Source organism: Lichenostomus cassidix, chromosome 5, assembly GCF_008360975.1.
Source record: "Lichenostomus cassidix isolate B80296 chromosome 5, HeHo_3.0, whole genome shotgun sequence".
Classification (NCBI taxonomy): Eukaryota; Metazoa; Chordata; class Aves; order Passeriformes; family Meliphagidae; genus Lichenostomus; species Lichenostomus cassidix.
Genome location: NC_139486.1, coordinates 38,695,259 through 38,723,204, shown reverse-complemented (window position 1 = coordinate 38,723,204; position 27,946 = coordinate 38,695,259). Strand labels below are relative to the sequence as shown.

Below are 27,946 nucleotides of genomic sequence, written 5' to 3'. Positions count from 1 at the left end.
GGCCCGGGCCCCCCGCGCCTCCGCAGCCGCCCGCTCGCTCCCGGGCGCTCCGTGCCGGCGGAACGCTGCGAGGGAGCGGCGGACGCGCCCGGACGGCGGCCGGCAGCGAGCGGGGCGGGGCGGGTTTCCCCGGCGGCGAGGCCGCGCTTCCGGCGGGCGGCGGTGACAGGCGGGAGGCGGCGGCGGCAGGTACCGGCACCGGCGGGGCGGCCTGGGGAGCGCGGCCGGGCCCTGCGTGCAGCAACGGGGCCCGGCGGCCTGTCCTGGCGCAGCCGGGGCTGGGGAGCGGCCCAGCGGCAGGGCTGGGGCTGAGGGTGAGGCTGAGCGGGCCGGAGCCGGGCCCGGAGCCCCGAGCGCTCCGCTCCGCCCGGGTGTTGCCGGGCTCGCCCTGTGCGGGGGAGCGCTCGGCTCGCCCGCGGTGCGCGCCTGGCGGGAAAGCGCCCCGGGCACCTGGGCGGGACAGCCGGGGCCGGCAGCCCGCGGGTCCTGGTCACCGCGGATCGGTGCTGGCGGGGCAGGTACCGCCGGACCGGGGCCGCCGGGCCCCGCTGCTGCCTGCCCCGAGCTCAGCGGCTGCGGCGGGGCTGGCGCTGAGGCTGACTGCCATTGACCCCGGTGCCCAGCAGCAGGGGCTGGTACTTGTCTTGCCTTCAGGCGTGTGCTAGGGGAGCTTTGTTTCAGCGGTGTAAATAGCAAATCTGAGAGTCTCGTAAACAATCTTGAGGTTGGCTCAGGGGTCTCCCAGGAGCTCAGCCGAAGGGAATGGGAGAGAACAGGTGTATGGTGGAGGGGCTGATGATGATTATGATGATGAAGGGGAGGAGGAGGAGGGGTGCAGTCCGTGCAGGGCTGTGTGTGCCCCACTCCTCTCATGTGAGTCCTGGGCGGCTCCTGCTCGGCACTGAGAGCAGCCTCTCTACTTTGGGCAGCAGCTCCGGGGAGGACACTTGGGGAGTTATGCGATTTTGCTCTCAGACCCTGCAGAGAACCTGTAAGGGAAGGTTGGCTGCTCGCTGGGGTGGGTTTCCAGCGGGCACGGAGGTGGCCTTCAGCAAACCGAATGAGATGACTGGGGAAGGAAGGCTGCTCAGTTAAAAAGCTATTGAAAAAATGAAGGACCAAAGAGCTTCCCTGAGCCATAGTGTGGCTGTCCTGAGTTAACTGGTCACACTGAGCCAGAAAAAGCCAGTCTGACCTTTAACCTCTAGGGTAGTACCAGAGTAGTGATGCTCTCGGTGGTATCATCAGTCTTGCTGTGAGGGAAGGCACAGGATGGGCTTTGTGGGTGAGTCTTGGTTCTGGAGCTCATTCATGCATGTGAGTGCTCTGAAAGTCTGCTGAGTAACTACTCCCTTTTCTTGCAATGTGCTTGTTTTTAACACTATAGCAAAGTGCAGGGACTTGATTGATGTATATGGAAGAAGAGACATTTGTGCAAATAAACCAAAACTGGGAGGAGGTGTGGATGGCAGCAGAGTCAGAAAAATAATCCCAGAACTGGGACTGTGTTGCATCTGCCCATTGCTTGTTCATGTGGCATGGAATGTCACTTTGCTTTTGTAATTCTTTATCGTATGTACAGTTCCAGGGTGTGGTAACAGATGCATGGACATATTTTTAAGTGTAATTTACTTCTGAACTAATAGGACATCTGGAAGAAAAACAGGAAAAGGAAACTACCAAGCAGGTGTAGCTTAGAAATAAGTGGTAGAAAAGCAGTGAAACTGAAATTGCAGAAAAAAATAGTTTGCATGAACAGCAGCTACCAAGATTTCATAGATATAAGTGAATGGTCTTCCCTGGGTAGTTTCCAGATCTTGTATAAAGAATTTCCAGCCCAGAGTAAGTGTGAAAACTGTATTTTAATGGGTTTAGTTCTCTCCTTTAGCAGAATGTGCTGTTCTCAATTATGTCTCTCCTATCTAAGAGAATTAATTTTTATTACACAGTAAGTGTTCAGGTGCAGTGTAGTTGGAGAAAACATACTTAAATGCTTGAAAAAAGGAAACAGTTGGCTCTTTAGAGCCTGGCAGTAAGTAAATGCTTCTGCTGCTGTGATTCTTTAGTTTTTAAATGTTTGGCTAGAATTTTTGCTTTTTCAATCTAGGTACGTAATTTTTCTTATTTGCTGTACAGAGTGTACCGCTTGAATCTTGTCCTGACATTTATGTAAAACAGGTGCAGATTTTAAACTCAGTTGAATCTGTTGAAATGCTCTTTTATTGTTAAAAAACATTAAATGTTTTCAACAAACACTTCACCCATTTTAACAACCACACCACCATGATACGTATGGACTTTCTGTTTAATGACAGATCCTGCTTGTAGATAATTTTTGAGTACTTGGGGAGACATCTCATGTAGCTGCACTATCCTTATATGAAGATCCTCAATTTGTTTATGGCATCCTAACTCCAGTTCTCTCCTTCTCAGAGCCTACTAGTTCCCAACTATTTAGACGATTATATGTCCTAAACTACTGCAGGGTTATTTGACGTGAAACACTGTGCTTTTGCCTTTTGTATGTTGGGAAAGGGCTGGAGAAAATTCTGCAAAACCTTCTGGGGCTCTCTGGATGCTGTGGTCTGGTTCATAAGAAGGAGCTGAAATCTAAGAGGTCTTCTGCTCTGGATCCTCCTTCTATTAACACCATGGAGCACTAACCAAGAACCAAGGAATGAAGCTGGCTGTGAAAACCACATGAAGGTATCTGGAGAGCCTTGCCTGTTTTTCCAAGGAATGAGACAAGAACACTATCCACTGGGCTGTTTTCTCAGTATGGATCCTACTAACGACTACCTTCTTCCACATGGTGCCACACTGAGATCAATTTTATGCCACAGGGGAAGTCCCTCAGTGCTGTCTAATAACTAACTCTTCTGTCTCTGGACAAGTGCTGGAAGTTGACTGTGAAGCCAAGTGGTGATCTGTGTAGGGACAAGTGAGGACACTTGGTGACTTGCTGCTCCTATGGCAGTGCCATCACTGCTCTGTGGAAGGATTTGGATTTGGTCTCCAGGCATTTCAGGACTTGGCTTTGGGGAAGTGATTGCTCCTGGGCATCCCCAAGAATCCCACATGAAAGGCATCTCAGTGGATGGCAGCAGTCGGACATGTGTCCTTTGTCCCCACCAGGGCCAGGAAGTCCCTGAGAGCTGTGAATGCTGAGAGGCTGCCCTGGGGAGCCATGGATGCTCCATGCATCCAGAAAGCAGTACTCCCTGCTTCCTCAGCATGGAGTACTGGCTTTTGGGGCTGCTGAGCTCCTGTGGGAAATGCTTTAAGCTCGCTGAGTCAGTCATAGGAGTCAGTGCCTGCAGTTACCATAGAAATCGGATCAGCTGCTAGGGGTGGGGAGTCCTTGTCCCTTGGCTCCCCTGCTGCGTGGTTCCAGCATGAGCTCATGGTTCGAGGGAACCTGATTTCTTGCTCCTTGCCCTGTCGAGATCAGAGGAGGTCAGGCAGTTTGGCAGCCCTCACCAGAGACCAGGGAATAATTTTGCTTGGGTCATTGCATGGTTGCAGTGGTGGGACCCTGTGTGCCTGATGTGCTGCTTTGCTGACCTGCTGCCTGTGTTTCATGCTCTTTCATATTTTGGGAAACATTGCATTTGATTAGCAATTGCTTCCCCTACTTTGGGAGCCCCAGAGAGGTGAAAACTGGTTGTAAACTGGTGAATAGCAAATAAGGGAAGACAGGAAGTAAGTAATATAGGCTTGATATGATCCAAAGGGAGAGGAAAAACACTGAATATTCAATTTCATGTGCTCTCAAAATGTATCCCCAAGCTTGGTGATAAGTATAGACCTGAGCATGGATGTGACACACCTAGCGTAGCTAAGTCTCTGACTGGTTTTGTCCTCTGTGCTCAGTCTGAGTAACTGTTTCATTGTTTTCTCTGGATGAATATATACATTCAAGCTCTAGGGATGGAAGATGCAAAATATCATTGCCCCCTCTCCACTCTGCTGAAGGAAATACCTTTACTGCAAATATACTTTTCACACTAAGGTGTTGTGTCTCCTCAGATCATTTTGAACCCTTTGCATTATGAATCTTCATAATGCAAAATAAGCACAAGCATCTCTGTGAAACAGTGTTACAGAGACTCTTGCTGATGCAAGGTGTCACTTCATTTTAGTACAGCTCCTCTTGGCTTACTGCCTGGTGACCACTGAATTACATGTGGTGTGTGTGAGCAGTCATTAAACATAATTGCCCTTTTTAATATTTCCTTGCTTACTTCCAGGACACTGAATTCAGAGGATAACAGCTGTTTCCCAATATTTGTCTCTAAGAGCTGGTACTCTTAGGAGGTCCTGTATGCTGTGCTAGCTCAGTCCCAGCTTTAATGTATCTTCTGCTTCAGATGAGAGTGAGAAATATTTGCAAACAACAGTAAATGCACTGAGCTGTATATTTTTTGGACTTGCTTAATTCTTTGGTCTCCTCAGTTTTATGGCATGCTTGATGAAAAATACTCATTCAGGCAGTATGGCTCTAAATGAAAGAGATGATTCCTTGCTGTTTGCTGTTATGTAGAGAAAGGATTCACAGGGTGATGCTGAAAGGAGATGAGGATTTTATGTGTGTTGTTCTCCCTGTCTTACTAGCTCAGCCTAAAAAATTCCTGTTTTAAGGAGTTGTTCATTTCCCTGTTCAGATCCAGCACATTGAAGCACCCACTTCAGTGTTGTTGAGAGCTCTGGTTCTCCATTATGGGGAGAAGGAGGGGGGTTGATTCTTGGGAAGGCTTCCAGCACTGGGCCAACTGTGGAAACAGCTGGGCTTTGTGCCAGTCCTTCAGAGGGAGGGGGAGCTCAGAGCCTTACAGGGAGTGTATCAGGCAGGGGCTGGTGCAGCCTGTCGCCTTCCACAGCATCCTGGTGCTGCTTCTGTTTCAGGAGAGAAAAACTATTCTGTGCAGACCTGTGGTCACGAAGAGACTCGTTGAGAGGGTTGGTACAGCTCTTGATGGCATTTGATAGTAATTGGCATGAAAGAATCGGACATGTCATGCCCCTGACTTGGAGGAGGAGGACTTCCTGCTGGTATTAAGGGGGAGGGGAAGCATAATCTCTGGATAAGTAAAGATCAGGGAGTATTGGGGGAAAATCAGCGAGAAGAGGAGGAGCCTCTGCAGAAGGTAAATTTGTGATCTCTGTGTCTTACCTTACAATCTCTGCAGTCCTTGTTCTAGACACTGCAAAATAAACTGTGGTATTTGGGGACCATGGCTACAGACCCACTCTCGGAACTTCAGGATGACCTGAATTTGGATGATACCAACCAGTCCCTCAGCCAGCTCAAACTGGCCTCCATAGATGATAAGAACTGGCCAGCAGATGAAGTCCCTGCTTTTCCCAAATCAGGTAAGTATCCTGCTTGTTTGGGATCTGGGTTTTGGCCAAAAAGCAGTTGTTTGTCCTGCAGCATTGTGGTCATATCTACATCTAGAGAGAGTCCCAGCTCCATTTAAAAGCTTTATAGACACATTAAACTTGCACCACACCCAGGTGAATCAGCCTCAGTATTGAACAGCACTAAAAAGTGCAGAGCCAGCTGCTGTGAATGTGCTCTTCTCAGTCCTGTGCCTGGCTACGTTTTGGTGCTGACAGTACAGACATGCTGTAAATCCTTGAGAGTCTTCCATTATGGTCTCTTGCAGGAGAGTTTGACCTTCTGGACTGCAATGGTGGAATGGTCTCAAACTTCCATCTGGGAGGTGGGGCTGGAGATCTGAGTTGTTGCTCTGAAATCCTGTGCTATGAGCTGCTACCCAAAGAGGTCGGGAAAATTATCTCAAGGACATTCAGGATGACCATCCATCAAGGGACAATGTTAAGATCCTCCTTTTCTAAAATGCCGTGATGGTTTTTAAAAAAGCCCTTGGGTTTTGTCTTTGTGAATATTTGTGACATATCTGAACAGTTTTTGAGAGAGTGTACATTCTGAGGGATGCATATGGACCTCATAGGACTTGCAGAATCTTCTGAAGTCATTGCTGCTCTTGTCCAGTCAGAATTTCAAAAGTGGGATTTTAGGGTGTACAGTTGCATACATTAGTCCCTCCCATGTAGAAGTGCTGGTTTTTTTATACCTCTATCTCTTTGTGTTCCAATGTGTTACAGATCCCTTCTTCTAATTGCTTGTTTCTTGTACTTTGTGCAGATGACTCCAAAGGCTCCCCTGAGCCTGTCAGTCACCTGCAGTGGGATGATCCCTACTATGATATCGCCAGGCACCACATTGTGGAAGTAGCAGGTAGGAGCCTTTCTGTTTCCTCCTCTGATGTCTTTGCAGCTGGGCTGAGGAATGGCTTTTCTAATAGGGCTCTGGGGACATCTTCTGTTTGCCAGGCCCAAGTGGCAATGACAGGTGGCACTGTAAAGAGAAGGAGCACCAAACTTCTTGAATGTTTGTGATGTGTAATTTTCCATGGACTTCAGCTAAACTTGGGTTCCTTTTTGGCTCTTGCTGTCCTGATTATGTTATAATCAAGACTCAGTTGCTTTTGCTGAATTGTTTTAGATATGGCCCTTTACTACATCCTGAGCACCAAAATGGTTTTTGCATGATAATGCCACAGAAATTACCTAGTTAAGCAATACAGCTGTGAGGTCCTCAGCTGACTGAATAATCCACAGTAGGTGGCATCTCTCATATCTGAATGTGCAGAGCTTGCCATCCTGTCCAGAAATAACATGTACAGAAATCTGAAATAGGGAGAATAGGCCTGTGTTTTACTGCAATAAAGACCTGTTCATTCAGTGTCACAAGCATTTGGATTTTCTTTGTGTTTTCTTGTCCATATTATTTTATTTACACTAACCCTTATTGATTTACTGCTGGGACCTCCATAATAAAGAGTTTTGGGGATGTTTTTGAAATGTTTTGAGATTGCTGTGGTAAGCCTGAGGGTAGGCTAAGGCCAGTTTGTCTTGTGTTCCTTATTTAAAGAAAAACAAAAGCACCTCTTCAACCTGTTGTGACTTGATTCCCACTTCTTGCTTGATTATCTATAGCCACTTCCTACCCCTCCTACTGCCACCTCCTACCCCTTCTATTGCCATCTCTCTGTACCTTGGTCCCTGCCCCACATGTGAATTTTCAAGGAAGCAGAGGCACAAGCTGGAGTCCTCCTGATTCAGTGTTGTTCTGCAGCAGAGTTTGACCACAAAAGCAAGAGTCTCAGGCATTTACTTTGGTAAGAGTTGTCTTGACATCATTCTTTTCTCAAATGAGCTTTCTTTTTACTGATCTCTCACGTTTTATCTATTGTGGAACAAAATTGTAATGGCAAACTCAAAACTTTGTTGTTTCTTATCTCCTGCTCAGTTTGACAGGCCAGGTGCCTGACATTTTGGCCGTTGTGCTTTAGAGATTTGCCAGAAGTGTTTTCATTTGCAAATGTGTTACTGTTTCTTTTCCATGGGGCTGGAGTTTCAGGACTGGGGTTCATAGAGGGCTGCACCCTGGTCTCCCTGCTGCTTAAACTGGAAAGGGACAGATGTGTGGACTCTGCCATTTCAGTGGTAATAGCTAGAATATTTGGAATGTGAATGGCAGAGGTAAATGGTGTTTGAGGACTCTGGGAAAGGCTGAGTTAAATGATACAGTTGTTCACTTTAGACTAAGCTTCAGACAGCATGCTTAGCTGAGTTTAGATCAGAGACATTGATAAGACTGGAATGTCAGCCCAAACCAAGGATATAGTTTGTCAGCTGCCTCCTGACATAAACACCACTCTTTCTGCAGTGTTTCTGTTCCAAGGTAACGTGATTTTTTCTTTCACAAGCTCTCCGAAAGGAGTATCACTCCAGTGGAGGTGTGTGTCAGCAGCTGTTGGAATGTAGCCATTTGACAGTGTCTAGGGTAGCAAATGAAGAATTAGCCAGCTTCCTGAAAAGATTTCAGGCTGTCATGGTGGTTGATTGGGAGCCATGCCTGCATTCTGAACAGGATCTCTTCCCTGTTGTGGTTTAAATTTGTATTCCTGGGGAGCTCTGTGTCCCTGCAGTGTCTCTGCATAGTGCAGAAACAGCTCAGAGAAGCTTCTGTTCTTGGCTCTTGCTGGCCAGTTTTCTCCGGTAGCTGATGTGTCTGAAAGCATGTGATGGTCCCACACACAGCGTGTGCTGCGATCCCTTCCTTGGCACTGGGAGAGCTTGGAGCACAGCTCCAGATAGAGGATTTGCTGCCATATAGTCTTGAGACTTGTTGGTTTCTCATCTCCTGAAAGGAGAATTTATGAAGTTGATCAAAGGGATCTTGAGTTGTAATCTGGTTGCTGGGGTGAAGCTGTTAATATTTTTTGTTCAATAATTGATAATTTTAACTGTTCAGAGAATCAGGGTAGTGTTCTCTGGACTGTTGTTGCAGGCAAACAATCTGGGAAGGTCTGGAAAAATCCTATTATAAGTAGCCTGGGGAGTAAAAATCTCACTGGAGGATTTAATATGAAACTGCTCGGATCTGGCTCTGCTAGCAAGTTGTGTTTTTTAGCACCTTCGGTTGCAATGAGCACCTGGTTATGCTGAGCCTGAAACAAAATAACTCTACCCTAGTTCTCTTGTAAATATTAGCTAATGGCAGTAGATCAAGAGTGGTTTTATCCATTCTATTGATTTATTAGGTTTCTGTCCCATGTCCTTCCCCATTCTGGACTTCAGAGCAGAAAGCATATAGCTAACTCTGTTCCTGCCTGCCCTGAAATATATTTTGGGATGATGATGCTATTTTGAGACAAAAACCAGAAGGCTGGTTCCCATCCTCAGGCTGAACTCTATGATCCAAGGGTTATCCTGTGTGGTCAGAAAAGTAATTGCTTCTTGCTGTGTATGTGCGTGGTGTTAATAACTTAATAAAAAGCCCAGTTCTCATGACAAAAAGTTCGCATGCTCATTTTCTGGCTCACCTTAATTTCTGACTTTCATTTCAGGGCATGCTGGATTTGAAAAACCTGGCTATCTGACCTAAAGAGGGGAAAGTACTTTAAAACATTTTGCAGAATTTGTTAGGAAAAAAAGTTTTTGGTTTTTTTTTTTCCACTTTTAAATAGTGCAGCAGTTTCATGGAGACTTTCCTTTGTGCCCTGTGCTCCTGTCTCTTCTGGTGACTGGGATCTTGCTGGAAGAGGCTGTCCATGGGAAAGGAGCAGGCATGTGACTGCTGTTCCATGTGTTGGTGTGTTACACAAAGATGACAGCAAAAGGCATCCAGACCACAGTCCTGAGGGAGTACTCAGAGTTTGAGTATTATTAGGAATCACAATATTTTAGTTTAGGGAAACATTCTTTTAGTTCTGGGACTCGATGCTTCTCTGAAGGAAGAAAATGCTGTTCTGCTGGTCCTTTCAGACCTGCCTTAAGGTGTGTGTTTATGGAATGTTTTCCGCAGGCTCTGGAGAGGTCTCTGTGCGGTTTTGTTCTTCTTGACTCTGAGTACCTCTTCTTCTGAGCACTGTTGCAGTGAAATTCATCTTTACACGTGGCCAGAAGCTGTAAGAGAGGATGTTCAATTTCACTGCACAAACCATTTCTGCAAAGTGTGGTTTTTTCCTTGCTCACATCACGTAGCATTCAGGGAAAACAAGCTCCTGGTTGAGGGCTGTTAAGGAACTATCCCAGGTTTCTGTTATGTTGAGAGTTTCTGTGTTCTCCTGCCAGTTCTCTTTGCCAGTTCTTACATGGCAGAGGTGCTGCTTCCATCTTCTTGGGGGTTGAGGCAGACTAGCTATTACATAGTCTTGGCCTTGAATTTTAGCACAGACTGAATTGCAAAGCTGAGGTGGGTAGTTAATAATGGTCTGAAGGAGGTCTCTGGAGATGGCAATTCGTACTGGAAACCTCTGGCTGTGTGGGAAGAGCAGGGATCTTGTCAGCTCTGGCAAGGTGTCCCTTCCTCGTTCTGCTGCCCAATATGAAATACCGGTCTCTTCTTTGTGGTCAACATGCAAAACTATGGCTGTGAGCTTCATCAACATTCCCACTTTACACAATAACTGCCTTGCTTTCTTTTGGGGTAAGAAAATGTGAACTTAACATATATTGGCATATGAGTTTCTTACTGCCATGGAGGGTAGAATATAGTGTATCAGTAGTCAGGAAAGTGGCCATCACTATGTACTCCAGCTATGTAATCCCTGCCCAGTGATTTCAAAACTTTCTTGAACCTCAGAGCATGTTTCTACTAGTTTTTGTGTGAAATCTGCTGCCTCACACCATTAATTGTCAGTCTGCAAGGCTGCCCTTGCAGAAAAGCTGTGATGCCAATATGTGTCAGACCTGTAATTGAAGTGGGAAAACAAGGTGAAGAGCTATGAGTGTACCTTCTTTTGTGTTACTGAAGTTGCAGTTTCAGCAGTAAATCTATTTTAATTGATGAATCTGGTACTAAACCTACCCAACAAACATTGTGGCTGCAGGTGCCAAAACTGTAGCTGGTGCTGGTAATTTGCTGGTGGTGTTGGTGATTGTCATGGGGAGGTAAAACCAATCTTGGAGTAGCAGTAGCTGTTGTTTCTCTATGCAGGCAGAGGTAGAATTGGCTAACAAAACTTGTGTTGAAGGTGTGTTGCACTGTGTCTTTGGTGGCTGATGGGCTCAGCAAAAGCCCATTAGCAAAGGATAACAAGGGTCCTTTTCCCTTCAGGCATGGTACATTGTTATTGGCTCCATTCATACAGACTGCCTGCATTTCTGCTGCTTTTAGATGTAGTTTCTGGCTTTGAAATTTTTGTTTGTTGGTTTGTTTAAGAATATTTCGTATGATAAAAAGTGATGAGTTGCCTCTGTAGAATTGAGTCCATCCAAAGCAAGCCCAGCTTTTGTACCATATTTTGGTATGCAAGGTCAAGGGAAGGGAGAGTATCTAAGGAATTTTAAGTTTCTAAGGGAGACCAAGTGAATGGAGAATTTCTTCCTAGAGCCCTGCTCTACAAAGGCTCCTGTCTTGATAGGTCCATGTGAGTCTGTTGAGTATATACCTGTGAGAGTGATGGAAAGGGGCTGGGTGTGATAATAAATGCCTTCATAAAGCAGAGGAACCTTTTTTTTAAAATTCTAATTGGCAGTTTATTTTTTTATTCAGAATCTACTAATCTTAAAAAAAAGCTATGGGTGTGGGATGTGTTATTCATATGGTATGATGCCATTCTCTTTACACTTCTGAAGTTGTTCAGAGGTCTTCAGAATTAATTGCAATAAATTCTTTTAAAAATGGCAGTATGGCAGTTGCCAATTTTGGTGGCAGAAGAAGTATAACAGTAAGGGCCAGAAATTTGACTCTGATTATAAAGAATTAGTTGCAAATTCAAAAAAGAGATTTGGGAATGAAGGGTTGCTGTTACTGCCTCTAATTGTTAGGTAAGGCTGCTTTGGAGAGGAGCATGGGGGAAGATGAAGTGGAAGGTTGAATGCACTAAATTCAAGACAGCAGCTAAATGCATCCCAGTGGCAATCTGGCTAGACTCTCGGACTTTACCTTCACAATTACTTTCTGGGAAAGGATGCAAAGCTTGGCTTGCTATAACTTTTTTTCTGTTCCTCCAGACCAGGGTGCACTTGATGGGGCCCAACCAGGTAGGTAGATTTTTTGTGGCACTAACATTTGGTTCTGTAGATCATGGTATTCCTTTAGCATGACCATGGCCTGTAGCTGGACTGTCTCAGGGGAGCCCAAACTTTGCTCAGCCTTAGGCTGCACTGGCAATTTTTCAGGAGTCCAAAGGCTGCACAAAATTGTTGTCTGAGGGCTGCACCTCCTCCCCAGGCACAGCAGAATCATCTGAGCCAAATTTGACGTGTGGGCTTTACTATGGGCACTTTGGGGCTCATGAGTCTCAGTGTAAATCTTGTTCCTCTCCTGTCATGGTGGCAGCCTGCTTGGACCAGTTCAGTTTGAACTCCAGCTTACCCTGTTACCGTATGTGCTTTGGAAGTTCATTCTAGGATTGCTTCCTATTCTTTCACATGATGTGCTGCTGCACTCACGTGCTAAGCAGCTGGCACTTAAACTGGATTCTCCATCTGAAAGCAACTGTTATCTATTTCTTCTCCATTTGGCTGCAGAGATGTTGTGTTCTGGTAACTTGTTCGCCCGAAGCTGTGCTTGACTGCCCTGTGCTTGCTGAGCATTTGTTAATATTCTCCGGACTTCAGTCCTAAGTCTCAATAATTTGGCTGCTGGTGCTTTCATGCTTCTCAGTGTAGATGAAAACTTCTATTGGTGTGAAATTCTTCCTGCTAAGACCTTCACACAATTCATGGAAAGGCTGATTCTCATTTCCTCATTATGTGGAATCTTCTCTGTCATTTTCTCTCAGACATCCTCCCATTCTGCATCCCTTAATCTGATGCTGTAGTATATTTTGTATCAGTTAAAGCTATATTCACTTCATAAGGCTTTCTGATTCTGGCAGTTTTTGGATATTAATAATATCAAGGTGAAAGATACCATGTATTAAAATACTTCTGCTTTGAGCTCTTTACCTTCTTTTCCTGCAGGGCTAAATTAACCCTGGAATTCAATAGGCAGCTAAAATCTATTATACTTAAACATTTCCCAGCTGTGCCATAAGCTTAGCAGGAACCTGAAATTACATTTGACAGGTTTTTTACTGACAGTGGCTCTGATTAAACATGCTAAGTTTTGTGAAACTTGCATAGTAATGTTCCAGTATTCTGTAGTGGTGCCCTCTCCTTGACCCTGAACTCTGGTAACTTTGCTGTTTTACCAGTAACACTAGCTTTTGGTAGCAAGTTTTATCCATCAGCCTTCTCTCAGTATCAAAGTACCAGCATATTCCCAACTGAATCTTTCAACAAGGTGGGTGCTTAACCGAGTCTACCTGATGAAGGTAGGAATGAGCAGAGTCTCTAGACTGCAGTTAGGCTGCCTCAAATCATGACATAAATGCTAAAGGATATATTTGAAGATATGTAATGGATATATTTCTATTTACCTAGAAACAGTAAATAAAAGGATTTGGAAGCCAAGCATGTATTTTCCATGTTGGCTGTGGAGATTCATTTAATAGTCCTGTCACAGGACTTTATTGCTATCTTGATTTGAATTTCTGCTGTGATACATTTGTATTGCTGCAGGCTTCAGTCTGAAACATTAGCGTCAGTATTTAAACTTCAGCCCTTTTAGGAGTTTGGCCTTGCAGTCATTGCCTGGGAACACAGCAGTGATTTTCCTTGCCCCTTGTCTCAGAAGTGCTCTGGAAATGCTGCTTTTTGGGCAAGAGGAAAAACACAGTTCGGGCCTTACAAATGCCGTAACAATGTTCAGGAGGTTATGTCCATCAGTGCTGCAAGTTAATATCTCTTTAGATGAGCCACTGTCTTGACTGGAGAGGCTTTAGATACTGGCTACTGTCTTGCTCTTTGTTAAAGGAAAAATAGTCTGAATTGCATCCTTCAGGGAGGTAGTTTAATTCCAGTGTACATTGAAAATATTTTTTATGTATGAACTTACTCACAAAGTTGGGGTGCTCTATGAGTGCTGACAGTGTATATAATTGCTTATTGGCTTGTTGTTAACTATTCAGCATTCCTCATCTGGGAGAGGTAGGAGGCAGCCTGAGAAGCTGAGTGATTACTTCATGGTCTATAGTTGTGTTCAGTGGAAACTTCAGCTATTTGCAATTGCAAACAAGGGGTGAAAACCTAGATACATAAGATTAATATTGCAAACAGGAAAGCAAATAGTGTAAGGGATGGAGCATCTGGGAAAGATCAAACCTGATAAGAATCTGTTCTGTAGGAGGCAGAGGGGCCACCTGCAGGTAGTTTCCTCCAACAGCCAAGAATGTATGGAATGGGCTTTAGGTTCTTGTTTATAAATTGGAGCAACTGACTGTTCAGCTTTGATGCTGAATTTTTGATTTTGTCTTGTCTGGAGGAAAGAGACTGATTAGATATATCTCAAGTAGAAACAAGATTGGCAGTTGATGGTTTTGAAAGTTTCTGTGTTGACAGGCTGAGCTCAGTGTGATGAAACAAGCAAAACCCAGAACTCAGAAAAGGGCATGCTGGTTCCTTTATAGGTCTCTCATGCATAAATTCATTCTGATTTGGAAGGCAAAGCAGGCCACTCCTTTTTCAGTCATCCAGGGCACTGTAGATTATCTTTTGATGTACTTGGCCCTGGAAATTGTCCAGGGGATACATGCCATCTCCCCTTTGGCAGAATCATGGATTGTCTGTTTATTCTTTACCGGCGATCCCAGACGTTTTCACCAAGGCTATATAAGGAACAAGATTCTAGACTTTGCACAGGCCCTGCCACAGGCTTTTATGTCATTTCACAGAAAGCCATTTAAGCTATGTGCTTCCCAAATTATGACTTGTCAGGTCTGGGAGTCAATGCCCAGGAGCCTGAGCTGAATGTATGGCCACCCACAGCATGGCATGAACGTGGTTCTGTACTGCACAACACAAAGGCCTGCCTTGATCAAGCTTGCAGTCTGCATCTGGCCCTCAGACCATCCACTCTGGTGTGAGATGCAGCCTCTCAGTTAAGTGAAGATAGTAGCTGCTCTGAATTTAGCATAGAGCTATGTATGATCTGCAAAGATCTGTTGTCTTTCTGACCATTCTTTTTTATCACTACAAAACTCAACAGATTCTCAAACACTACATCTTCTTGGTGCTTTGTGCAGGCAGTACCCTTTATCCTTCAGATAGACATATGAGTTACTCAAGACAAATGGGAAGAGTCAACACAATATGCCATGTTCCCTACCCAGGACTTTGTGACCTGCACTTAGTTTTATAGACAACTTAAATGCATTAGACCTAGCCCTAAATCTCATAGCAAGCAAGCCCAAGAAACTCTTGGCTAGGCAGAGAGTGGGCTACCGTGGGATATGCGATGTGATGTTGGTCTTGTGGCCTGGCTGTGACTGTATCTGGTTGTTCCAGATGAGCCTTGCATCACTCTCTCCTAGTCCTGCATTCCAGGTCATGCGTCCTCCCTAATTGCCCCTTATCTCCGCATGTGTATGTCAATGTGATGGCCTATGCTGCCCCTTTCCCGGCCTGTACCTAGTGCTGCCGCAGTGTCCTTAGCTTTTGTAGAATTTCTGGCTTGTGTGCATCAGCAAATTCTGTGTTGTCTGGTGAGTGACTGGAAAATGGGACTTGCAAGGTGAAAATTAAAGTGAACAAGTAGCAAGAGAATCTGTTCTGGCAAGATGGGGGCAAAAGGGGGCTGGAGGCATCTTAATGTCATGGCTAGAGTGTGTGAGTTCCCTGGCTGCCATTTGCAGCACCAAATGGTCATCTGGTACCAACAGGCAGTGTTCTCAGAAACATGAGGTTTGCCCTTCCAAGACCTCAGTTGCTGCATGGGAAGTGTAGCCAAGTTGTAGTTGAGGGCCAGAACCTGTGCAAAGGTGAGAAAATGGCTGCATGCTCTGAATATTTTAAATCCATGTGGGGAAAAAGATTTATTTCAACAGGAATGATGTATTGCAGGTCTGTCCTGCAAAAGTAGTGATCCTTGCTGCTTTTCTGTGCTGTGGTCTGTATGAGATGGTTTACCGTATGGGAGGAAGGAGGGTATTGTTGAATATAACCTCAATAGCCCCTTTCACTGTTCCACTCTGCCTGACAAGAAAACACAGGTTTCACAGCAGGGTGAGTAGCTAAAAAGGTGGGAAGACTTTAACCCTTCACACTAAAGGAACCATTTCATCTCCACCGCTGCTCAAAAGAAGTCATCTTTGTGGAAATGGATTGGGTGCTGTGTCTGGGAGAGAATCAGACTTTCCCTCAAACTCTGTATGTCCACAAGATTTGTGACCTGGTTCTTACTTATCTAAATCTCTCTATTCCCCAGCATGTCTGCTAAGCTTGGCCATGCGCATCTGCTTGGGCTTTGTTCATGGGGCTGAGATCTCTGCTGGCAGAAGTCCACTGACGGTTGAAGATTTGCTTTGGGGAAAACTTGGCTTGTTGTCTCTGAAGCCTCAAGTGGTGGCTGGGAGTGTCCTCCATGACATGACAGTGCTTTATCAGTTATTTGGCTCTAGTGTGATGGGGACTGTTTTCTGCATGGTTTTTACAAAGAATGCTTTGTTGTGCTGCACTTTGCAGCTCCTTCCAGCTCAGGCTGGAAAAATCTCTCTGTGGCTGGAAAATCAGTTGGAAGCAGTGAAGAGCTTATTCTACAATCCCCCTGGAGAGTCCAGCAGCCCTACTTGGTCCATCTGTAGAAGAGACTTATGATGATGCTTGCTTCTCCTCTCTGGGATGTGACTGGAGCTGCTCTTCTAGGAATTTCTTGTTTTCCAGGATATGAGATGGCCTGTGTGCTGTGTACAGGACTGAGCTTCAGGTGAAGCAAGAAATAAATGCACCAGACTATAAGCGGTTAGTCTGGGACTATGTGCAGGATGGAAGGAGTTATTGTGCCGGTGAGGGGTAGTTTTCCCTGTGCCTCCCTGGACATATGTGCATCAGGAGCAGTGCCCAGGGACAGCTTTGCAGGATTAATGCTCTGAGCACTCTGCTCTCTACTTGCTTCCATCTCTATGTGCCCTGAGGCACCCTGGCTTCCAATCCTTCCTCTCCTTTCAGGGCTGGAGCAGGGAATCTGTTCTTCATTCTCATTGTTGACTTGCCAGGCCCTTGGTGTTCAAGTTTCTGATTCCACACTAGGCCCATGGTAACTGCTGAAAATCAGATTTAGCTTTGCTGGCAGCTGTGGCAAACCAGACTTCTGCCTTGTTATGGTGGTTTCTCATTCTTTCTTTACCCCTTGCTGCCAAGACCTTGACAATGAAGTCCTTAAACTCCCTGTAATCTCTGGCATTTTATCTGCAGGTGATGACAAATATGGAAGAAAAGTAATTTTGTTCAGTGCCTGCCGGATGCCCCCAAGTCATCAACTAGATCATGTGAAACTGCTGGGGTGAGTAGAGTCTTAGTAGGCTGCTGTCAATTTATAAAATCTGACCCAGTTCTCAGATGTTGGATTCCTGGGGACAGATCCATCTACAGTAGCTTCTTTACCTGGACATGTCCTCCCAAGTGCTTACCTCCATTGCTGGTGATGCAAATCCTATGTCATGGCACACAAAAAGAGGAGGAAGAAAGAGGAGGAAGAGCCTCTCTGTAGCAGAGCACAAAGTGAGTTCATCAGTTCTTTCTTCTCAGGTACCTGAAATTCACACTGGACCAGTATGTGGAGAGTGACTATACTTTGGTGTACCTGCACCATGGCCTGACCAGTGAGAACAAGCCATCCCTGAGCTGGTTGCGGGATGCCTACAGGGAATTTGATCGCAAGTGAGTAAGGCTGCAGCAAGCGAGGATGTTATGTTCTGTAGCCTAACACAGAGGATCTTCCCCAGGCCCCCTTTGCAGATTGGTGATCATAATTTACTGTCACTTATTCTCCTGCTTAAGGAGGTGGATTGTTGTTTAATGCAGACTGAACCGTGGGATAAAGAGCTCCTTCTGTAGTTGTATCCTTTAGGCCAACAGGCAAGCAGCAAACTCAGAACCTGGTGCAAGTGTGTTGGCCCCATGGTATAATTGTAGGTTCCTGGCTAGGCTGTTCACTGCTTTTAGATGAATCTTGCAATACAGGGTGGCATGCCCTTAGGCTGCTGAGTGGCCTGACACAGCTACGAAGCCTGGTAGAGCAGAAGCCATAGGTGCTGGGGAGTGGAGAGGCTCAGTGCAAAAGGGATGAAGCAGCTAGGGTGCCTTAATCTTGTGGAAAGGTTGGTTCCTCCGCCTAAAGTGCAGCTTGTCTTTACTGGGCTTCTCTTGGCAGGTACAAGAAGAACATCAAAGCCTTGTATATTGTGCACCCAACCATGTTCATCAAGACCCTACTGATACTCTTCAAGCCTCTGATCAGGTAGGAAGGAAGCACTATAGGAGGCTCACCCCCATGCTCACACTGCGGGGAAACAATGGGGCATTCTCAGAGGGGCACATGTGAGCCCGGGCTGCCAGGCCTATCCTGGAGTCTCTCACCTTATTCTGTCTCCTCCTATTTCTGAGCTCAGAAATATTCACACACCAGAAATACCTCTTTAACAACCTACAGAGTTGTAGAAGTAAAATGTTGCAGGTTCTGCTAATTGGGAAAAAGGAAGTGAGAGTATCAGTCCAAATTATATTTAATTTATTGTGATACTGAAATTATAACTCTGTGAAATAATTGAGAGTAAAACTTTCTCAAGCCTACTGCTGAGCATAGGAAGGAGAAATCCAGCATTTTAGGGAGCCTGCTGCTGCTAGGGCATCTAATGTATCTTGGAAAGTCTTTGTATCTCCTGGTAAAATAGATGGAGTGGGAGAGCTATATGGGTGACATCTCTGTTGCTCAGCCATACCTACCCTTTGCCCCACTGATGTTTCTTGCAGCCCTCTGCTGTCTTTCTGTAAGAAGTCAGTTCTGTTACTGAATTTCCCAATTCCTCACATACCTACCTTTCTCTTGTTTTTCAGCTTTAAATTTGGACGAAAGATTTTTTATGTGAATTACCTTAGTGAGCTGGAGGAGTATGTGAAGCTGGAACAGTTGGGGATCCCAAGCCAAGTGCTGAAGTGAGAATACTGCCTGTCTCCCACTTGCTTAGGCCTCTGTGAGAGGGGACTGCTTTGAAAGAGTGGCAAGGGAAGGAAGAGATTGTTCCACGCAGGGTGTGGTGACAAGCTGCCTTCAAGACTGTGGTTTCTCTCTATAGTCCTTTCTGTGTGTCCTTGGCCCCAGTCCCCAGTTCTGTCTTAGAGTTAAAAATCCTCCTCCAGTGGAGCCCCAATCCTGCAACTCCCACTCACCCCCTGCGGACTTCCTGCAAGATGTTGACCTTAACACTGACCTGGAGCTCATGGTGTGCATCTGCTGTGTTTGGGCACCTGCTTAGCTCATTCTGCACTGCTCAGCTTGTCTTTGGGGCTTCCCAAAGTTGCCAAAATCTCAGTCCTACTGGATTGCTTCCCTGTCCCACACCCACATGTGCATCTGTCTCATCACAAGCAGTGCTGTCCTGGCCTCCTGCCCACGCTGTTACTCAGCTACTCCAACTCTTGATTCTGGGTAGATAGTCCTTTTCTCCCTGCTTTTTTTCTGGCAATCAGGTGTTTGTTCTTGTGCTCCAGTGCTGCCTATCCTTGTTTTGCATAGGTGTAATTGACCATACTGATCTGGTGCTATTACCAGTGGGTGTGCAGTGCTGGGTTCATGCACTTTCTGGGAGGTGGAGTGGCTTTTGACTGGTCTGTGTTTTGCTGAAGGTATGATGAATACCTGAGATCCCTACAGAAACCTTCACAAGTGCCCCAGAAGCCAACACCTCCACGCCCACCGCTGCCAAATCAGCAGTTTGGAGTCTCCCTGCAGCAGTAAGTATCTCTGGACTGTGTTGCTTTTGCCCTGACTTGCTTATGTGAGGTCACTGTATTTATAACTGAGCAACAGCAAAAATGACTGTGAAATTTCTTGGAGTTCAGACTTCCTGCAAAACTTTAATCATTTTTCTGAGGAACTCTGTGCTCATGTCCAGATCCTGACTAACTCAGTTCAGTTCCACCCTCTTGATCCCTGGATTAGATTGTTTTTGCAGCTTAGAGTCTCTAAGAGAGGAGCAAAATAAGGACCGTGGGGACAGCTTTATGGCTCTAGAAACTTCCTTTTAAGCAAAAGAAGTCTGTAAGAAGCTGACAGAGGTCTCTTTAGTACTATGCTACTTTGAGCAGTGCTGCAGATTTGTTTCTTAGTTTTTTTTTCCGTATCATAAATTCTATTTTGAAAGCACTTCTATTCACTCTTGTAGTGAATCCCACTCCCCATTCCTGCACAGTGACACAGACAAACACAGACACTGACAAGGGCTAGTGATACTGAGTAAGTGTTGAAGGTATTTTTAACTCTGAGTGTGGTTTTACCTCCCCAGGGAATGAGGAGGAGCCAGTACTGTGTAGCTAGACAGATCCTCTGAGGCAGTCTGGGAACACATTCCCCAGCTTCAGTGCAACATTTCCAGATGGTGTTTCCCATGGTGCTGTGTGCCTGAGCTTGTTAGTTGCCTGGGAGGGGTGAACAGCTCTAGGCTATCAAGTGGGCTGGACAATCAAATGTGAGGGTGGCAGCAAACACCTTGGCATCACAAGGTTTTTCCTGATGGCCGTTGTGTTGATAAATCTTCTGTCACAGGAGTGTGGTGGCTAAAATTATTTTTCTTGTGTGTCAACTTCTTTCTGCCCTTGTTCCTATGGGAAAGGAAAAAGGAAGTGTAACCCTTTTAACCTGATTTATAACTAGCATCCTTGCCTTCTTGGAAACCCTTTGCCCTGGCATATACAGGCTGTGATTTTAACATAAGATGGAAAAATGTTCCTGTGGTCTAGTAATGAGCTCATAATTGCTCCAGTGAATGATGTAACATGATGGGTGAAGAGGATAGAAGGCTGGAATAATGGCTGAACCAGGGATGGGGATAAGAAGATCATATGTAGTATAGATTGTGTAGGTAACTTCAAGAGTTGGAGGCTGCATACAGGGCAGGACCAGTCCTGTGTACCAGTCGTGTGTAACCTGTTGTTCTTGCTGCAGTCTCAGGGAGAAGAGTCCTGATCAGTCTCCTGTTCCTCTGGTGGTCAGAGACACCATTGCTCATTTGCGGGAGCACGGTAAGTGTTTGGGGAAGCTGCAATCCCTTATCACTGACCTCTCTTCTGTCCAACCTCCCATCAAGACTGTGGTAAGATAAAGAAGAACAGCAGTCTAGAATAGGGTGTAAAGCCTGAACTAAATGGGTTAGCCTTCAAGTGAGATTGTGCAGGGCTTAGGAAACCTTTTTCTTTCAGGTGTCCATGCTTCCACTTGTGTAGTAGTAGCCAAAGGGCTCCTTGGATCCTCTGTCTGAAAATGGAAGCAGAAAGAATAGTTGTACTGTAAGAATGGGACTTGTTAACATCTGTCTGAATGCCCCTACAGCATGGATTTGTGATTGTTAAGGTCAGTATTTTTAGAGACTCTCAAATGGCTGATCTTTCTTCTCCATGTGTTCTCACTTCACAGCTCTTACTACAGAGGGGATTTTCCGGAGATCAGCAAATACACAGGTTGTCAGAGAGGTCCAGCAAAAATACAATATGGGTAAGTGCCCAAACACATCAGAGCCTCTCTCATTCTCTAACTACTACTGTCCAACTGGAACTGTGTTGGAACTAGTCCATCCTGAACCCTCTCCTCCTCTGATAGGTGTGTAGGTTGGGGTATGACATGAGTTGCAAGGGAGAAGCATCTGATACTTCTGCTGTGTGGAAAGCACATTCCTTCCACTCGTGTTCCCCTTACTGCACCTTTTTTTCCTGAAAGTTTCCCTGTTTCTTGGGGTGGGATGTACCATCTTATTCTGGTTAAACTGGAGGGACTGAAGATGACCGGGCAGAAACTTAGTCGTGTTTCATTTGATGACTTCTAAAGATGTAGTGCTGGATTCAGCATATACTGCTTTGTATATAATATGGGACATATTGTTCCACTATGCTAGAAGATGTGGTACTTCAGTATTCTGTGTTCTTTAAAATACCCCTTCTTAGTTTTGAGCTCTGACCATCATGTTCTGTCCTTTGTCTGGAGGAGGTCCTGCTTTGGTCAGTGAGCACTGAGTCTCTGCTCTATTTTCTCAGGTGTGCCTGTAGATTTCCAGGAGTATGAAGATGTCCACCTCCCTGCTGTGATTCTCAAGACCTTCTTGAGGGAGCTACCTGAGCCTCTCCTCACTTTTGGCCTCTACAGCCATGTTGTCAACTTCCAGAGTGAGTTGTAACAAGTGTGCTACTCCCTGAATGTTGCACTGGCTAGGGACCAAGATGTCTTCGTGGGGACATGCATGGGATACCCTGTGAATACCAATAGGGCTTTCATCAGAATGGATGCTGAGGATTGTCCCATCTCTCTTGATTTTTAGATGTGGAGGAGGGGAATCGTGTGGATATTGTTCGCAAAACGCTCCAGACTTTGCCAGAAGAAAACTACCAAGTGCTTCGTTTACTGGCAGCCTTTCTGGTGCAGGTGAGCAATTCCAAAAGTGGGCATTGCATCAGCTTTTTGCCTGCCTGCTCCCTCTTTTCCTCTGAGAGGAAATGTGTCTCAGGCTAGGGAATTGCCTTTCCCTACCTTGTGTTCTTATTTAAAGGTCAAGCATGATCAAGGTGAACTAGCCTAAGCAGTTCAAGAATGATCATGGTGCAGTAGCCTAAGCATTTGCTTGTCGTAACACTGAGAGGTGCAGGCAAGCCTTCAGCCTAAAAGGTGCAGGCATACAGCCTGTGTGGTCTATACCAGGGAGGCTGGAAGCTCCCCAGGGTGTAAGTAGAACTACAAAGTAGCTGAGTAGAAGAGGGGTCTCAGATCTGCCTTACAGTACTTTCTGCTGCCAAGGAAGCCACTGCAAGACTATTTGAGCAAGAGGGAACATCCTGAGTGGTGATCTGGACTTGCAGAGATATTAGCTGACAGTGCTCTTGGTCCTGTTATTATGATATGGCCTGGTGAGCTTTTCTCCTTTTATTTTCTCTGTGAGTCTGTCAGCTCTGGGTTTGGGGAGGGTAGAGGGCAGCTGCCATGCTGTTCTGTAGGATTCATGATGGTCTTTTTCTTTCCCACATAGGTATCTGCTCACAGCGACAAAAACAAGATGACAAACACCAACCTGGCAGTTGTGTTTGGCCCAAATCTGCTCTGGGCCAAAGATGTGGCCATCACTCTGAAAGCCATCAATCCCATCAATACCTTTACCAAATTCCTGCTGGACCACCAGAAGGAGCTATTTGAGGCTGCGGAGGCCTGAATCCAGGCCAGCCCACATCTGCACACTGTGCCCACCTTCCCCCTTCTTTGTCTTGGAGCTGTGACCAAGCTGTCTCCAGTACAAAGGGACCATTGATCTTCTGGGTGATGAGCAGAGTGAGGGCTGTGGAGATGATGGTGAAAGTGTGCAAGTAAGTGAGCAGGAGACCTGCAGCTCCGGATGGGCAGGGGAGCTGGTCTCCCAGCTGCTGAGACTGGAGTCCTAACCCACCTGTGCAGCTCCTCCAGGGCTCATCACCAGTCTTCTGCCCTATCAGATGACCTGCCTTCCTTTCCTCCTTCCCTTACGTGCAGTTTTTCCACCCTCCTGATCCCTTTCTCTGTACAGATCTTTTTATTCAAGCTCCCAGTAGCCCCAGCTCACCCCTTCTTGCCTCAGCTGGGCTGTCTGGGCTAGGGTGGGCTTGCTGGGTTTTGTGAGGGAGACATTCTTACTGCGAGTGCCATTTCTCAGCACTGAACGTGCATCCTGCCTTTCCCCAGAAGCACCTAAAGCAGGGAAAGGAGCAGCAGCTCTTGGCTTCGGGTAGCAGCATGTCCTGCACTTGCAAACACCACTTTAGACCCCCTGCTTTAGGCAGGCAGGTGAAGGACAGGCTCATGACAAGGGTCTGTGTTATGTGTCAGACTCCAAAACAATGAAGGTGAATGTAGCCCAAAGCCCAACCTCTCTGGGGTCACCCACTCTGGATACTATTCAATGTTTGCTGGAGTGTAGTGGGTGACTTGCCTCCCGTAGTGTTCCAGTTCAGCTGTGTTTGTCCTTCCAGCAGCACTTCCAGTCTGGCTGGGAAGGTTCATCCCTGGCCTGGCTGTGTGTTTGGGCCAGCTGTGACCCTTGGACAGCTGGTGAGTCTCAGTGGCAGGAGCAAGTGCCCTGGTGGCACTGAGCTGCTGAACACCATGGGGATCACCATCTGTCCTGGCAGAAGCACAGGGCCTCCTCTTCTGGTTTATGTATCTGTGCTGACTGGCACAAACCGCCTTGACTAGTTGTCTTTTTGAGCACAACTTTCTCCAGCAGAGTGTAACAGAGAGCCGTGAGGGAAGGTCTCAGGACTGGGGCTAACCCTCACCATGGAGTGCACCAGGCCTGGATTACAAATTTCTGCCCAGGTGCTGAGCACTCATGTGCCAAAGCTGTGAGGAAACAGCTATTCCATGCCAAGGGCCTTTGCAGTGTCTCCTCCTGGGTTCATACCTTCCACCCTACTGTCTGGTCAGTTGCATCCTCTATGCCTTGGGCACAGCTGGCTTCTCTGCAAGACAGGCTCAGAGTGGGGTGATCTGGCACCTCCCCAGAGCAGCTGCAACACTCATAGGACATCACTGTTGGGTTTGGGTTGCCTCATTCCCATTGCCTGAACTAAAAGAGATCCTTCTCCTTAGCCTGGGCCTGTCAGAGTATTAGGAGGGAGCTTCTAGCCTTACTTCCCTGGTGTGATACATCTTTGTATCTTGTGCCCTGTGTGCCTGGCGCAGTCCTCCCTGCTGCATGTGGCCTCAGGGACAAATCTTTTGGACCAAGCAGAACTGTTTTTTTAAAAGCTACTGGATGCTAAACAGAATTTGCTTTTTCATAATATTTTAGTCTGCCTTTAAACACTGACCAGAGGTTGGTGCCCCTGGTGTAATCACAGCAAGTGACATCTGCTGCAGGAATTAAGGAGATTGCTCTTTTTGCTAAACTCTGGAGTGGGGATGGGTGCAAACACAGGCAGCTCTGCAAGGCAGTGCAGGTCCAGCCAGCTGGCTTGGAGGAGGCACGCCAACCTGTGGGTGGGAACAGTGAGCAAGAAAGCATTACTAAGACTGGAGCAAGAGATGTTCTAAGATAGGACTGGATCTGATCCATTTTAGATACCAGAAGACTTTACTCTATGAAGGCTACAAGGCTGCTGACTTCAAGTCTCCCACTTCCAAGAGTAGGAGCCTTCCCTGTTCAGCCAGGATTGTTTCATCCCGAGCAATTCACAGCAGTAACCAAGTAAATGTTTCAGAGTAGAGATAATCTGCTCCTAATTCATCTGCAAGCTCTTCTAGAGTGAGTTAGCAGGGCTGACATGCTGTGGAGGAGTAATCTGGGGTGGACTAATGTGGAGAGAGGTGTACTTGGCTCAGTGTTTAAGGAGCAAGGCTGTGGAGGCTGAGGGAGCCCAGTGTAGCCCCTCTTTGCCTGCAGGTGCCCTGCTCTGTGCAGGCTTTGGCAGGGAGAAAAAGAGACTTGGTGCTCTGACTGTGTCTGCAGCTGACACTGGCCTCACCTTCATCTCCCTAGAGGACAGGCAAGCCCAGCTAACTTCTGGGACAAACAAGCCCGAGCTTGGCAACCTGGAATCCAAGTGCCTGCGTGCATGAGGCCAGGCCTTGTGCACTCTCTGAGGAGGGTGGTATGTTCCAGACTTGCAGAGCAGCAAGGACTGTTCCCTGCCCAGTAGCCAGAGGAGCAATACTGGAGTAGCTCCTGTGCAGGGGGAAAGTGGGAATTACTGCAAGTGTCTGAGTTCTGGCTGGAGTTGGGTGGTTTACTTGGGGTTTTTTTGGTGGATTTGGGTTTTTTTTTAGTGAATTCTTAAAATGGCATTTCCTTTTTTAGCAAAATAGAAGCTGGTGCATCCCCTGCAGGCAGGGATAAAAGCCTGCTCCAGTTCATTGCCTGCAGGGAGCAGATTAAGAGAGTGTTCAGGGAACTACTACTGCTCATGGTGGGAAAGTGCTTTCAAATCCTGGAAGGGACCCAGTGTAAATATCCTCTTTCCTCTGCTGCTCCTTTTGCTGGAGCTGCTGAGGGCCCTGGAGCAGGCACAGTAACCAGGGTTGCTTTTGCAATCTGTTCTCCTGAATGCCTTGTATTGAAATATCCCTCCTGTGACCTGAGCAAGGAACTGGCCTGGGCCTGCCTGCAGCCTCTGCCAGCTGGGTGGTCACCAGAGCCTGCACTTGCCAAGACCAGGAGGTAAAATTCCCTCCTCACACGGGCAGAGTGCTGGCTGGGCTGGGTTTCCCTGCCTTGTGTAGGCTGGGGGCAGTATACAATTAAGGTGCTGGTCTGTGATGGTTTTCTCCTTGCTGTAGAGCTGCCCAAGGGTCTCTTCCCTGGCTTATCTTTCAGGTTAGCTTTTAGCCATTTCTTCCTGTGGGGGTACTTGTTCTGCATCAACCTCCTGCTTTTAGCACCTAGAACATTCCCCTCTGCTAAGCCTCCTGCTGTCTTAATGGCCTCTGATCACTGCTGGCCCAAGCTGTGAACTGACACGAGTGTTTGGGTGGTGCAGGGGGTCTGGGGCCATCCAGATGCCTTGTGGCAATGTGTGCTAACTTGAGAGAGCTGAGGGCCAGTTTGGTCTCAGTTTGCTTTTTTATGCACAGGGGCTCCTGTGCAAAAATGTTGGCTTTGCTTTTGTTGCTGGCATTTCCTGCCTTCTTTGTTGATGTTCATCAGGTGCAGGCCTGGGTTTTCACGGTTCACATTGTTTATTTTCTTTTAATCTGCACCAATCTTGTATTTCACGGTTTGCACTTTTTGTATTTCAATAAAGATCAAAATGTAATCCCAGATTCAGGTATGTCTGTCAAGTGGCAGCAGCAGTGGCACATCTACAAGAAACAGAAGAAAGGCTGTCTATACTGCCAACCACAACCATGCTGAGAGGAAGGAAAGAAAGCATTAAATGCCTCCTATGTGAGTAACTCTGAAGAAATACGAGTTTGCAGGAGCCTCGAGCTGGAAACAGAGTTAAAACAAAAATGAAATAGTGTTGACTTGGCTCTTGCCTGAACAGGGCTGTTCTTCCAGGTTACCATCTTTGTGTCAGGATGAGCAGTCTACCTAGGATTGCCCTAGGTGCCAGTTGGGAGCCACTTTAGGATTAGCTGGCTAAGTTTATCATGTGGCCAAGCGATACATGCAGTGGAAGCCTGCATCTTCTCATTTCAATGTCTGCATTTTGCTAACATGAACAACAGTCACATTAGGACCACTACACTCCCCTTAATTCACATTCACTTCGCTACCTTTCCCTAAAAACTGTGATTTGCCTGTTACATCAGTAAGCTTTTTGGCTAGGATGCAAGAATTAGAAGTAGAATGGAGAGCACTGGAGCTAAAACCATCAGCATTGGGCAGTAGCCTGACTGCTGGGATGTCTGCGATGATGTGTCAGGATGATGGGCTAATGCTGATGTCAACACTTGCATGTCTAAACTGCGTGCTGCTTTTCAGTTTTTATTGTTCATAAACCATCCAATTAAGGGATTCCCAGTGTTGCCAGTTCTTCTGCATGTTGACATGGCCCCTGTAATGGGGTCAGTGTGGTTAACATGCCAGCTATACAGCGAGATCTCAAACCTCCTCTGAGTGTAGCAGTTGGTCCTGGCTCAGGGCTTTGTCACAGTGACCTGCCTGTCACTGTACTGTAGCAACATCTGCTCAGAGGAGCTGGAGAGCAGGTGCCTCTGTCCCTGGCAGGGAGCTGGTTGTGTGCAACCATGAGCAGTGCTGAACATGGCATAAACACCATTGCAACTGGATGTGTTCTCATGAGTAGCTGCCCTGTGGCTTTATGGACATTGTTCTGAGAACATTTTTCTTTTTATAAATACATACAGTGGGCTCATAATTGGATGGTATTTAATTGTTCATGATCTTCGTGATAATTATACTTCTGTGATTGTTTACTTTCTCTCTTACTTGCTGGTGTTTTTTCCAGTCCATTGTCTTACTGGTGAATTGGCATAAAGGGTGAAAAGTGAAGGCCCTGTAGTAAACCTCACATCTTATGGGATGGTTGCTGTGGGTTTTGATACTGTAGCCTGTCTGTTCTAAGCACATGAAATGACACTCATACATGCACATGTATGCACGCATATAAGGTAGATAGATCGGGATCTTTAACATTGCAGTGGGATGCTCAGTTTACTGTGTTACCTTCTGAAGATGTGATTAAGAAAGATTGCTTTTATTAGTTATCCTTGTACCCCAAGCTGGAATATTCCCTTCATGGAAACTTCTAATACACACAGTCATTTTTCTTTCTTCCCCCCATTCCTGACATTTTATCCACTGTGTCTTTTTTATAATAACCAGACACCCTTTAC

The 27,946-nt window shown here is 46.3% G+C and overlaps 1 protein-coding gene across 6 annotated transcripts; it reads left to right on the top strand.

Moving 5' to 3' along the window:
• Positions 1 to 82: 82 nt before the first annotated feature.
• On the top strand, positions 83 to 26,405 carry ARHGAP1 (Rho GTPase activating protein 1). 6 transcript variants are annotated; one of them, XM_085062499.1, is made up of 15 exons: positions 83 to 189; positions 5,190 to 5,373; positions 5,670 to 5,726; positions 6,173 to 6,265; positions 11,554 to 11,583; positions 16,837 to 16,924; positions 17,170 to 17,301; positions 17,795 to 17,881; positions 18,478 to 18,576; positions 19,267 to 19,374; positions 20,585 to 20,661; positions 21,053 to 21,127; positions 21,664 to 21,795; positions 21,948 to 22,051; positions 22,650 to 26,405. In XM_085062499.1, exons 2-15 carry the CDS (start codon positions 5,235 to 5,237, stop codon positions 22,827 to 22,829), a joined length of 1,401 nt encoding a protein of 466 aa, XP_084918625.1. In that variant the 5' UTR covers positions 83 to 189; positions 5,190 to 5,234; the 3' UTR covers positions 22,830 to 26,405. The 6 variants fall into 6 exon arrangements, with proteins under 6 accessions (XP_084918625.1, XP_084918623.1, XP_084918627.1 ...); XM_085062497.1 differs by having other exon boundaries at positions 21,053 to 21,130; positions 21,667 to 21,795; XM_085062498.1 differs by lacking the exon at positions 83 to 189 and adding an exon at positions 3,228 to 4,959 and having other exon boundaries at positions 21,053 to 21,130; positions 21,667 to 21,795.
• The last annotated feature ends 1,541 nt before the right edge of the window (positions 26,406 to 27,946 follow it).

What these genes read in the sequence shown, in the direction of transcription:
- ARHGAP1 (XM_085062499.1), top strand. Translation starts at nt 5,235, where the DNA reads ATGGCTACAGACCCACTCTCGGAACTTCAGGATGACCTGAATTTGGAT. An exon ending in ACTTGATGGGGCCCAACCAG is followed by an intron (nt 11,584 to 16,836) that starts GTAGGTAGATTT and finishes TTTTATCTGCAG; the next exon opens with GTGATGACAAATATGGAAGA. An exon ending in TGCTCATTTGCGGGAGCACG is followed by an intron (nt 20,662 to 21,052) that starts GTAAGTGTTTGG and finishes CTCACTTCACAG; the next exon opens with CTCTTACTACAGAGGGGATT.